Source organism: Poecilia mexicana, unplaced genomic scaffold (assembly GCF_051168715.1).
Source record: "Poecilia mexicana isolate PSO_F unplaced genomic scaffold, ASM5116871v1 scaffold_21, whole genome shotgun sequence".
Lineage (NCBI taxonomy): Eukaryota > Metazoa > Chordata > Actinopteri > Cyprinodontiformes > Poeciliidae > Poecilia > Poecilia mexicana.
In genome coordinates this window covers 1,563,362-1,576,241 of record NW_028263390.1, presented here as the reverse complement: position 1 = coordinate 1,576,241, position 12,880 = coordinate 1,563,362, and the positions used below count along the sequence as shown (strand labels likewise).

The 12,880-nt window shown below is 41.6% G+C and overlaps 1 protein-coding gene across 1 annotated transcript in view; it reads right to left on the bottom strand.

Moving 5' to 3' along the window:
• Positions 1-12,880, bottom strand: part of bach2b (BACH transcriptional regulator 2b) — a 94,522-nt gene that overhangs the window by 11,157 nt on the left and 70,485 nt on the right. The window contains exon 4 of the mRNA XM_015011345.2: positions 3,535-5,046. Coding sequence (XP_014866831.2) covers positions 3,535-5,046 — 1,512 coding nt within the window. The remainder of the gene's footprint in view (positions 1-3,534; positions 5,047-12,880) is intronic.

Genomic DNA, 12,880 nt, shown 5'->3' with positions numbered 1-12,880 from the left:
TACTTGGAGATGCATGTTTTTGCCTCTTGACCAATCTTTGCACAAGAACCAACTTAACACCACCTACACTTTAACAAGAAACAACAGCTCTGACAGATGCAAAGACAGTGGGCACACTGAGCCAACAACAAACAAATGTGTTCTGGGTTTTTTGTGCTGATTTAGCTTTAAAAGAAAATAAGACAGCCAAAAACCTAGATTGAAAGTCAAAAGGATGTTTATGTAATACAAGGTGTAATACCAGGCCTACCTAAACCAGGAAAAAATAAAAAATAAAAAATAAAATGCCAAATGTAGACATCAGCAACTAAAATGCTGTTAATGTATAATCACTGAGAGAGAGTATTAGCAAAGGAATAAATGTGTGGGCAGTAGAGGACTAAAATCTGGTGTGACATAAACAGAACACTGGACAAAGAGAATAATAAAGAGCAATACAGAGAATTAAAATGCAGTTAAAACAAAACATTAGAGGACGATAAGAAAACCCACAATGTGATACATATCTCACCTAACAGGGGGGGACTGAAGTGCTACATAGAACACAACACTTATCATAAAGAACATGTCATATTATAATTGTAACCTACAACAGCTTCATCTGATTTACAGCCCTCATATACCAACAAGTTCAGATAATAGCGATCAAATCCCTCAAAACTACGGACATTCATGGACAGCTTTTTATGGACTTTTCAGGTTAGTCTTTCATTGTCCCTATGCAGGGACGTCCTCAGACCTCACTTTGGTGTAGCCAAAAAATCCTGATTAGACTGTTTGACCAGTTCTATCAACTTAAGCATACAAATCTTGATGTCGATTTCTCTATGTACACCGCTTTTCATTTTAAAATCTGATTAAAATGTTGTATTTTCAGGAACAGTTTGCTTAGTGGGCAGATATAAATAATTTTTTAAACATCCCTAGTTTTCAATCAGTCGAATATAAATGTGTGTGTGTATCTTCCTTGCAACGAAGTTAATCAAGATGAGCAAAGTAACATACACACTGACTTATACACGACCACAAATTGTAGTCTATTTGTGCTATTCACTTCCAAAAGGAGACATTTATGCGGTAACTGAAGAGTGTAATCTTTCTTCCAATAGTTCCTCATGTCCTTTATGAAAGGGACTCTAGTATTTGCTCTATCAAGCCAATAAACACACCACATTGAAAAGACATGGGAAACATTTCCAACAATCATTCACTCGTGAGTTTTTCTTTTCTTTTGTTTCCTTGACACAGCTAATAGTTAAACTGAGGCTGCAGGAGGATTTACTCTGCTGACATCCTCACTCCTCTGTATTTACTCTTTATTTTAATGATTTTTGTTTGCAGTAATTGCTGGCATTTTATTATACATTTATAACTTTATATAAATTTGGCTTGTTTGCCTCTTAAGTAAATTGGAGATGACACTTTGCTATTCTGGTTACAAAAAATAAGTGTCAGATAAACTTGCATCAATAGTGGCAATTCTCCCACCCCCTGGCACTTGCCTACAACATGACCTTCCACTGGGCTTACATTTAAACAACTTTCTTTTTCATGGAATCTGCAGCTTATGCTTAACTTATCCTGAGATGCAGCTATTTTTAATCTCTTCAAGCCTTCTCTCCTAACTGTACAAAGTTAACTCTTGTGGGTGCGAGGACTAAGGCAAATGATACACGTGATATGGGTGTGGGTCGGTTGGACCCCATTTGTAAACACAAGGATTAAGAATGAGTCCCAGAGAGGGCCATCATGGCAAATAAATGTGCAGGTGTAGTCTTAATAAGGTGCTTTATTTACCCAGCTGAGGTATTTCCATTAACTAATAATAATAGTAAAGTTTATTGCATTTGTTCATCTAAAAGTGTGTCTCAGAAAGCATGATGTAACATTACTTTAACGAGCCAAAGAAGTGACTCAGAGATCCTTACTATAAGTAACAACTGCATAAGAAGCAGATCTGAGCCATAGTCATTCATGAAGAGTCTTATCAATTGTTTGTGATAGTGAGGGGAAAGCTGGCAGATAACCCTGTGTGACTCAATAGAGATTTGACAGAGGATATTGTGTGGAGTAAGCCGGCATGTACAGTGGCTGACACATAAATAATAAAGTGTGTGCCCACACAGAGAAATGATAAAAGGGACTGAAATGTCTCCTTGTCATTTTGTCCTGTTTTCACTGATAATAATAACAGTCTTATGAATGAGTTCCATATAATTTACAGAGACACATTCAGCTCATCAGAGCTCCATGAATCTGATGGGGATGGATGTTTTAGGCCATACAGTGAGGGTAATAATCACATATTATATCTGAGCCTGTTGGTGCAGCAGAACTGTTGCACACCCCTTTCATGTTGCTCCAACATACCAATGTGTTATGTGAATTTCATTGCCATGGTAACACACTATTTCTCTCCAGATCCTCCTGCTCTCTCTGCACACTTAGAGCAGCCCTCTTCACAAACCTCATCAGAAAAATTTTCCTCACACCTCTGGCAAATATCTCTGAGTGTAATATCAAAAGAATAAAGATGGCAGGAAAACAGAGAATCTAAAGGTCACAAGTTCACACTCTGCAACAAGCAGCATGTCATGTTACTGACTCCACACAGACAATGAGCAGTGTGGTACACAAACCCCCGCATGTATAATTCATAAGAGATGCATTTTATATTCCATACAGTGAGATAGAAGCCTATTTTTTAATCCTAAGAGAATCCTGAGAAGGAAGTTTGGAAATGTGTATTCACCTAACAGGAAAACCACAGAATAGCAAAGAACGTTTCAAATTATGAGCCAAAAATAGTTTCTCAATCTTGGAGAAAATCTACTAGTCTCACTGTCTTTATGCCTGGGTTATTTTGGGGTGACAGTCAGCCTCTCACTGATCTTTATCACATAAACAACAACAGCCGTCTAGTCTGAGGCTTGGAGGACGTCTCTCCAGGTGGATTACGGCGGGATGATTAGAGGATTGTCTATTCATTCTTGTCAGCACAGATGAGCTGTGTTTTAGTCTCATCATGAGTCTGAGGTAATACTTTCCTCCTTCTCTATCTTTAGGGTAGCAGTGTAAAACTTTATGTTCACGTGTCAAATTTACCAACATTTAACATCATAACCAATATTTTGAATGGTTTATATTGCAAAAACATATGATGTGTATATTCTGGTAATTAGCTTTGTTAGATATTCTAAATATAGTGTATAAGACCAGTTCTTTTAAGAACTGGTGAAGACTATCCTAAGTCTACCCATAGCATCCTGCATGTAGACTGTCCTCAAGACTCTAAGCTTCAATACTCAGAGTCATTAGAGCCATTAAAAGCAGGGCATAAAGCAAATTAATAATATCAAAGCCCATCTGTGCCTTTTGGTAGTCCTGTAAATCTTGTACTGAACAGTCTTGCTTCAATTAAATAGTGACTTAATGACTACTAATACAGACCCAGAAAGAAGGCCACTGTAAAATAATTAGCCATTATTGTGGTGATATTCTACTACATGTGACAGGCAGTGTGTTCCCGCTCACCTCTGGCCCTCGCTCTTGAGCATGGCATGACTCACTGTCTCCTTCTGAGAAGGAGCCGGACTCATCGCTTGAGTTGGTTCCATAGGACTGCTCACATTTGATTTTGGGTCGCACCTGGTTGAAACGAGCATCCCCTCCCACATTTTGCTCCTGCTGGTCCACATTGAGGCATCGTGCCACGTTGGAGCATGGTGAGGAGGAGAACTCGAACTGGGGCAGGCTGCAGGGAGAGCCTCCACTACCATCCTCTGCATAGGAGTAAGAGGAGCAGGAGCTGGAAGTTCTGGTGCGTGTCTCACAAGGTGGCGAGCGTGGGCATACTTTGATTGGCACTGGGCAGCTGGTGTTGGGGCGTGGACGCGACAGGGCTGGGGGCTCAGAGGAAGTGGTGCTGGGAGAATAAGCCTGGGAGTTTGGGAGGGACTGGCAGGATTCAGCCCACAGTCCTTTTGTCACTTGCTCAGAAAGCTCCATCTCCAAAGAGTTCCCACCGGGGTAGGAATGTGCTGGCGGTCCCAGACGGTTGGAGGCCCCTGAGGAGAATATCACACTACGGCGGTCTAGCTCAACTTCCTGTTTGCAGACACCATCATAAGAAGCAGACTTCAGAGACAACCCTGCAGGGAAACTATCTACCTCCTTTGGGGATGTAACAGACAGATCCAACTCCCCAGTAAAAGGCCTGAAGTCTTTTTTATGATCTCCCTGAGAGTTTCCTTTGTCCTGGGGGCAGACAAGTCTGTTGGTGAGTAGCTGCTGTGAAGTGTTGGACAGACTAGGAAGGTCTATTCCTTTCTTGAAGTAGGCTTGGAGGCAAGATGAGGACTTGTTTCTCTTGGTTCTTTCCAGAGATAAGGGGTTATCCATTTCCATAGCTGTCACACTGTCCTTGTCCCTGACATCCTGTTCATCTCCTGACAGGCACAATGAGATGGCCTCTTCTTCTACCTGTGGTTCAACTTTTATCTGTGTCACGGGCAGCCTGCCCTGACCCGGCAGAACCCCACTGATGCTGCTCTCCTTAATTGTGCTTGGAAAACCTGAGGTACTGGTGTGTGAGGAGGTGTCATTATTGTGCTTGTTACAAGCCCACTGATATTTTCTGTACTTTGGGCATCGTGGTAGATCTGATGCTCCATGTCGCTCAAAGTCCAGCCGGCCATCTGTTAAGTTACTGGACACAGTCATTGCTAACCTGTCATCGTCAGGAGTCTGAAAGGAGGCCAGGGTGTCTGCACAATGCCGTGTCCTGGGGGAGGCGGGTCTTTCACACTCTGACTGCATGCTTTCATCCTCTGAGTTGATAGCCTCCGGTGCCCCCCTGTGGCAAAGCATGAGGTTGTCCTCCTCTCTGCGTAGCTGAGCCTCCAGGAAGCGAAAGCATGAGTCCTCAAGGTTGTGCATGCGCAGGAATTCTGCACAGCGGATGACCTCCTGGATATTTTCTCTGCTGAGTAACAGCTTAGCAGTGTAGGCAAACTGCAACAATGGGGCGAATCCCCTGGCAGTGACCTGCAAAGAGGAAAAAAAAGGAAATTGCCAGCATTACCATAGGCAGAACCATAGTTCAAATTAGCTGGAGTATGGTGAGACAGCTGCAACAAACACAAAGAGAGTAAAGGAAGAGTTAATCATTTTATCAGATCAGCATCACACCTGCACTAAGATCTACAGGCAGGCTTGTGTGACCGTCATCCCTATAACACCCTGTGGGACATTCCTTCAGTCTGACAGTTCTTCCCTGTGATTTTATCAGTTTTACATAAACCCATTCCTGTGTGAGTAAAACATAAATTGATGCTATAAATGACACATGGTTTAGGTAAATGATGACAATTTCTGAAGGCTGTTCTATTTATAACCAATATACAAATTTTACACTTCATTTTAAAAACTGAATTTGTTGCCAGGTGGCTATTTTGATAGCTACAGTGTTAAGTAGATCTAATCCTGCTAAACGGAATAAAAAAGCCAATATGGTCATGGTCCTGGCCTGGCTCTCCAGTCTCACTTTTTCTGTCAGTGCCCCCTGCGTCCTCAGGGTAAGTGGTTGTGAATTTGTAAGAACACACAGCTTATCCCTGTAGTGGTCATGTGGCAAGGAATGTAAGAGGGAAGTCTTCTATTTGGACTTAATGCCAGATAATTAGCTAATAGTCAGGTCCTGGAGAGCCGCAGGTCTCTCTCTGCTCCTGTTCTCACTGAACGTTAAGAGATGAGAGAAAGGAGTCCAAGACTTTGGTCTGTCTACAGGGAGGGATCAGGATAAGGTCTATAGCAGGGTGAACACTCCACTCGGGTCAAACAACTAATCACTGCAGCTTTATCCGGGCTTTTTCTGTGGCCACAGTTAAAACCTGTTAAATGTAATTATTGTGGTTTCACTCCAGAGTGACTACAGCATTGTTTATTTACTTGACACACCTTCTCAGAGGCTGACTGGTGCAACTTGCCTTACAAGCCTCAACAGACATCATCTGGAAATGAGACACAGAATGTAAACCGTTTATCGGCTACTTTGTGAGCGGCGGAGCGGTGCAGAGGTTTCAGACATGGCATGGGCAAAAGAGTAAAAGCAACTCAGCTGGGAGAAAAAACAATATTAGCATATCCTTATGATCTGAGGGAAACATGGGCACCAAGCCTTGTGTTAACATCCAGCAGCAGCATCCCAACACGCCTGTGGTTTTAACCCTTGTTCTGTGTTTGATCCACCGGTAGAATCGCACACATCAGACATTGTTAGGGGGGAGCTGCTGACTCTGTATAAGGTGGAGGGTTGTGGTAGGTGTACAGTGTGATCTGAGTGGAATGGATTGGGGGGAGGATTGAAACTTTGACTGGACAATCTGCTCTAATGATGAGTGCAGCAGAATACAGCAATTACAGAACCAATCAGGAAGAGGCTCTTCAGGAAGAGGAAGAGCTACATACAGAGACATTCTTTTTACAGTCATTATGAAAAAAAAGAAATACACATTAAATTAAGTGAGTCCAATATGTCTATTTTTGCACATTTCTTTCTATAATAGTCTTGTACTATATTTTCCATCCATCCATCCTTTTTCTGTGCACCCTTGTCCCTATGGTGGGGTTGGGAGGTGCTGGTGTCTACCTCCAGCTAACGTTCCGGGTGAGAGGCGGGGTTCACCCTGGACAGGTCACCAGTCTGTCACAGGGCAACACAGGACAAACAACCATGCACACACACACACTCACACCTAGGGAGAATTTGGAGAGGCCAATTAACCTGACAGTCATGTTTTTGGACTGTGGGACCCCAGGCCAGGAATTGAACCAAGAACCTTCTTGCTGCAAGGCAACAACTCTACTAACTCCACCACTGTGCAGCCCTACTGTATTTTATTATTATTATTGTTAATCTTAATTATTATTTATATAATGTTCCTGTGAGTATTTTGCGATTACTGAAGAAAGCATGTTCATGTAGGTTCGTGTTTGTGATATACCACAGTGTTTGCCCCTATTGCTTTAACCAAATAATGTATTTCTATTTCAATCTGGAGAAACTCAGACGAAAGGAAGAACAATTAATGGATTTTAATGACAAACCAAAGACAAATATGATAACATTTCTTTGGCGCTCGGGCCCTGGCAGAAGATTTGAGCTGTGATTTGCTGTGAACTCGGGTGAACATCCCCAACGCTGATTAGGGATGCTCTCCCCCCGGGGCCCGACACTGGTGGTGGAGGTCGGAAAAGGGATGACGTCATGGAGAGCCGAAGGATGCTGGTGGAAAAAGGGGTGGAGGTGGGTTGAGCACAGCTGGAACGAGGCTGATGGCGTGGGTGTGGATCCTTATAAGTGGACCTTGATTGAAGATTGGACACGCCAGGTTGAGGACCAGCGCTGAGGTTGGAGGCGAAGAGCATGGCGCAGCGATTGGGTGGAGCAGGTGAGGCAGAAGTTTTCCAGCTTGAATTTGCGCTTATAGCTTCATATCTTTTTCTTCTTAGCCTCTGACAGGCTGAACATGTTATGTTTTGCACTTGTTTTACATAGAAAAGTAGCCATTGGCCAACATTGTCTTCAGGGTAAAAAAAATAAATAATAAATACCTCTATATCTCTATTATCTGATCCATCTTCTATATCAGAATAGAGGTTGTTAATAAAGGCAGACATCTTTTCAGGATCTACTACTGCTGATTCGTTCTGATGGAAGTCTGACTGCTGTCCAGTAGCTAAGACGTTGGTAGCAGCAAAACAAAATGCCATATAAGATACTGACCAATCTCTTTTCAGCTTTCTTAGTTAGTACTCATACTGGATAAAAAGAGCATTACTTCAGTCACATCTGTCTTATGTCTATATTCATTTTAATCCCTTTGACCTCTACATATGATTTTTATTTTTTTTTACTGTGGTTGATCTTCTTTCTCATGATCTCCTGAGGGCTGACGGTCACAGAACACATATAAGCAATAGCCTGGTGTACGCTAAATAAACAGCCATCAAATAGTTTGACTTCAGGCACACACACTCCCAGAAACCCGATGAGCAGTTGTGCTGATGGTGTGGCAGTAGCAGCCTGAAAGAGCTGCATCCAGAGCTGCTGATAAACAGCAAAGCTGCTGGAGGAAAATTGCTGAACTACCAGAGATCTGTTTTTGGCTAGTATCAGCAGCAGCTACCAGTGGGAGCACATCTTTATGTGTGTCCAGCACCATATGTGATTACTCCACTGTTACAAGCACCACCACAGCCTATTAAAGAAAAACATAAAGAGAGGGGAAAAGGATAAAGGAAGGCAGAAGGGTACATTCAGGAGAAAAATGAAAGGTAGGGAGAAAGGAGCAGTGTTAGAACCTAACTGTTAAAAGTGGAAGAACAGGGACATGCAGTCTTTCCTGCTCATTAGCTGTCTGCTAGAGCAGCTGATAAGTTTCAGCTTTAAGAAACAAAGCGTGAGACAGTAAGACAAGTTAGAAGCTAACAACTCTGTTCTGGGTCTGAGCAGGCCAAATGCTAACATTACAAGGCAGGAAATGACATGTAGTGTCCGGCCTGCTGGATATCCTTTCATAAACAAACTGAGCTGTATTATATCAGAATACACCCTGTTTCTTAACAAGCACTACTCCCTTACTTTAGCCTGCTGCCTTCCTAATTTATGCAAATGTGCTTCAGTGAATTCCTGCATGTCATGCATGCTAATGACATAGTAAAGCATGACAATAGACTATTTCACCATCCAAGAGAAAATTTTCTGTTCCATCAGATCTGCTGAATAAGCTTCCACAAAGCTGATCTTTCAGATCCTCAGCTCTGTGGATCTGAAAGAGACAATAAACTGCACATTGTCAGCAGTGGATTAGGCTGAAATGCTGGAGGAGGAAACAGTGCAAAGACCACAGCATGCTGCAGAAAATAATGACTTCATCTCAGCAACTTACCTAACTCCACAACGGAAAGACCTGATCTACACCACAACTTGCAGTAGAGCTGCATTCTACTCAGACTCTATCAACATATTATTAGATTTTTCATCTGGATTCTGGAAATTTTATCCTTCTGTCTACTTATGTTTCTAATAAACTTATGTAGTTATACAACCCTGCATAACTACAGGGTTGTTCAAAAGTATTCACACTATGAATTTTCTGCATTTTGTCAAATTATAGCTGGATATGTCATTATATTTCCATTAGCTTTATGGGACAAATAAACATAAAGTAACTCATTGCAAAGTGGAGGGAAAATTATGACAATAACAAATAATTTGATTATTAATTTGTAATAATGCCTTATCAGTATACTGACACTGGTTACTGAATATTCTATCCAATAGTGCATCCAAGCAGACCATTATGATTCCACATTTTCATACAGTGATGAGTTTCTCTAAGTGGCACATCAGAACAGAGGTAAACGAGGGGCCTGGAGCTACAATAACCATGAATTCAGATCAAAACATTGCAGTTCTACTTTATATAGACCATAAGAGAATGATTTACATGTGAAAAGAAATTATGTATAAGCATTATTCGTCCACTTTAAACTTTACGAGCAAAATGTTAACATAATTTTCAGTCACTGTAACATTTTCTATTGGGGATGTGAACAAAGTGCCATCCTCAGAGACAGCTGAAGCTCAGACTTTCCTCACCCTGAAGCTAAGTGAACCCTTCTCCCCTGACAGTGGATTAAATCAGATAGTGAATGTCTAATCCACTGCTGGTGGAGTTTATAGTACAGACCGCAACTAGGGAGGGTATAACCCCATCTCTACACCATTTAAAATAAACAGAGGTTATCATTAGTCATTTTTGAAATTATGACTCACGGGAGCTTTTCTGTCTATAATAACAGATGAAAGCTGACATACAGGCGAGCAGTGAGCTTTAGGTGAGCCTGAACAGAGCATCTTTCAGATCCAAAAGATGAAATCTTCGCATTCTCTATGTAAAGAGTGAGACTCTGTGAATTATTCAGGGTTTTGCAGGTTTAACTCAAAGAGCTTAAATGAGAGGATGACACGTCAGGCTCTCACCTGGCAGGCTGACTACTAAAGGCGCTCCTCTATCCCACCTCGCGCCACCAGACAAAGAGAACGCGTCGTCTCTGTTAGCGTGCCACATGAGATGTGTCCTAGTATCGGTTGAGATAGACCCCCTACTGGACCAGAGGGGGTGGGTAGCAGCGTAAGCCCTACTCCCACTGTAGTTTATCATTCCTCTCTGTAATGTTTCCTCTTCATCTACTACTAATGAACCAACCCCCATCTGTAGAGGGAAAGCGTCGTTCTTGGCTTCCTTACTACCACCATCTGTCTAACAGGTGCATGTGTGTGATTGTTCAAGCCAAGCACTTGGTATGAGACAAGTCGGAATGAGGCGCCTTCAGATTACAAGGCATTGTGCAGGTCAGGCCCACACAGAGTTTAGTGAATAGATGTTGATTATCAGCTTATGTTTGAAATATTTTAGCCTTTGTTTCTAGGCCATCTTTGTTTATTTGCACACAAGGACAATAAAGTCACACGGTCATAAGAGCGTAGAGCTGGGTGATATGGACTGGGCAGAGTATGTCACAATGTTTGTCTATTTCAAATGAACAATCCAGTTCAGTACAGTTATTATTTAGTTCTGAGCAAATGCCATCTTAAGGCACTTTGCAAAAAAAAAAAAAGAAAAAAAAAAAGTGGCAAACTGGATTCAATTTTGAATCCAGTTTTTAAGCCAAACCAGCAGCAGCTTCAATACATTTGAGGATAAAAAGCATAATCATATCAATAACTAAAGGGATTTATTTAAACCTGCAGTAAATAGAAAACAATTCCCCAGAGCGTTTTGGAACATGCTTAATATCATGGATGTGGTAAAAACATACACTTTCTCACCAATCAATGCAATGTACAAAACCTATTTGGATAATTACAAATATGTTTGAGATCAAACATAAAATAATGCAAATCAAGTTTATATTGGCTTGCAATTTCTTTGTTATTGAAGCATAAAGCTGGTCTTCATCCTATTTATTGACTTTTTATGTTCCTCAATAAAATATTGTCATTGATTTCTTACCTGGCAAAAATTTAAGGTTAAGTCTATTTACCAATATTAAAAACCCAGGTGGACAGAGGAAGAAATGCTGAGATTGTCTTCAAAATATAAACTGCTACCAATATATTTAACGTTACAGTGGATCATAACAGTGTTTTTGTAGATTCCAGCAGAAAATATGGTTTAGGAAATGAAGAAGGATTTCAATTTCAATGTTTTGACAAAATGTATCAATCTAACCATATGATTATTCAAACAATTTGACTAGAAATGCTTGTTGCAAATGTTTGATAATGAAATCCTTTTATTCCAGTCCATCCTGGTTCTTTTTCTTTTTCATTTACATCTTCTCTGAATACAACACGATCATGTTTCTCCAGTGGAGACCTCTCTCTATGATTCCTCTCATTAGTTCTGATTAATGAATTGCTGATTGTCATGACTCCAGATCTGCTGAATCTCAGTTGAAATTATGTTAATATGAGGTAAGCAGCGTGCTTCCCTCTGTCACCTCCCAACAATGCCACAGAGTGAAAACATGATTATTTTGTCCCCATGATGTGATAACCAACAAAGCCCTCTGAAACAACTGGCTGCCACTGTGAAAGCCTGCAATCACATTAGAGAGAGATGATGTCACCAGCTGTGCCAGCCCCTGCAACTCCAGGGGCTTACAGGCCACAAGAGGGGGGTGATGGCAACATGGACAGAACTAGTGGAGGAGTGGTCTTTGTTTCATCTGACCTAATGTCCCCCTTCCTCTTAGCCAGAGACAAGGAGCTGATGAACACTAGTGGATACTCATAGGTGGCAGGCCTGCAGATGCTGTGCAGTCAGACATGTGAGTGTCAGTTAAGTGCTGCTTCAGCACAAGTAGCAATGCTGAAAGATGCAGTTCTGAGCAGAAAAGACCCTCCCCCAGCATCATGGAGAAGACAGAGTTCAGGCTGGAGGCAGGGATGCGTCAGCAGACTGAAGCCACTGACCGGAAAGCATGGTGAGACATGAGACATTAAAATCAACCATCAGTGGATGGTGTAAATAAAGGCTTGAAAACAGTCTGAGTGAAATTAATCTGTCTGTCTGGCTCTTTGTTTAAACAACAGTGTCAGACAATTTTTATGGTAAGCAAATTCAGCAAAGTGACATAAGTAAATATCCCTGTCACGCATGAATTATGATCCTTTATGTCAGAGGTCCCAAACTGTGGGGCCCGCCCCCTACAGGGGGGGCGAGGGAAGCCGTCTGGATGAAAAAACAAAACAAAACATGAACACTGTATGCGCTGGGTTTTTACCTTAGAATGGCCAACTCTCTGTTATTCCTATGTCAATTTGATACAGTAGAGGCTTCCACGCTTCCCATCTTTGTGTCCTCTGTCACTTTTATCAGCAGTTAAAACTGTTTAATCCGTTGTTAACATGTTGTAACCTGTTTTTCCGAGCCGCCTTTAAACGCAACATGAGCGCTAAGACGCTCGCGCTGGGTTTCCACCTGTGAAGGAGACCTGCTGCTGCTGTGCGGAGCTACGTAGGTTTGTGTTAGAATCACGGCAGCAAACCAGCAAAACGCAAAGAACTTTTCACAGTTTTTCCCTACAAACTAACCGACTGAGTTGAGTAAAGCTGTTGGATGCAGGTAATGTTAGCTAAAAGATGACTAGCTAATATCAATACAGAACCTTAAGCTTAACAAGTACCTTGTAGGCTACCGATGTTGGTGTCTATTTTCAGCTACCTACATTAATTTTGCCCCCCAAAAAGTACACTCTAAAAAGAAATTAGTTGAACCAACTTAATTAAATTGCTTCAATTGGTAAT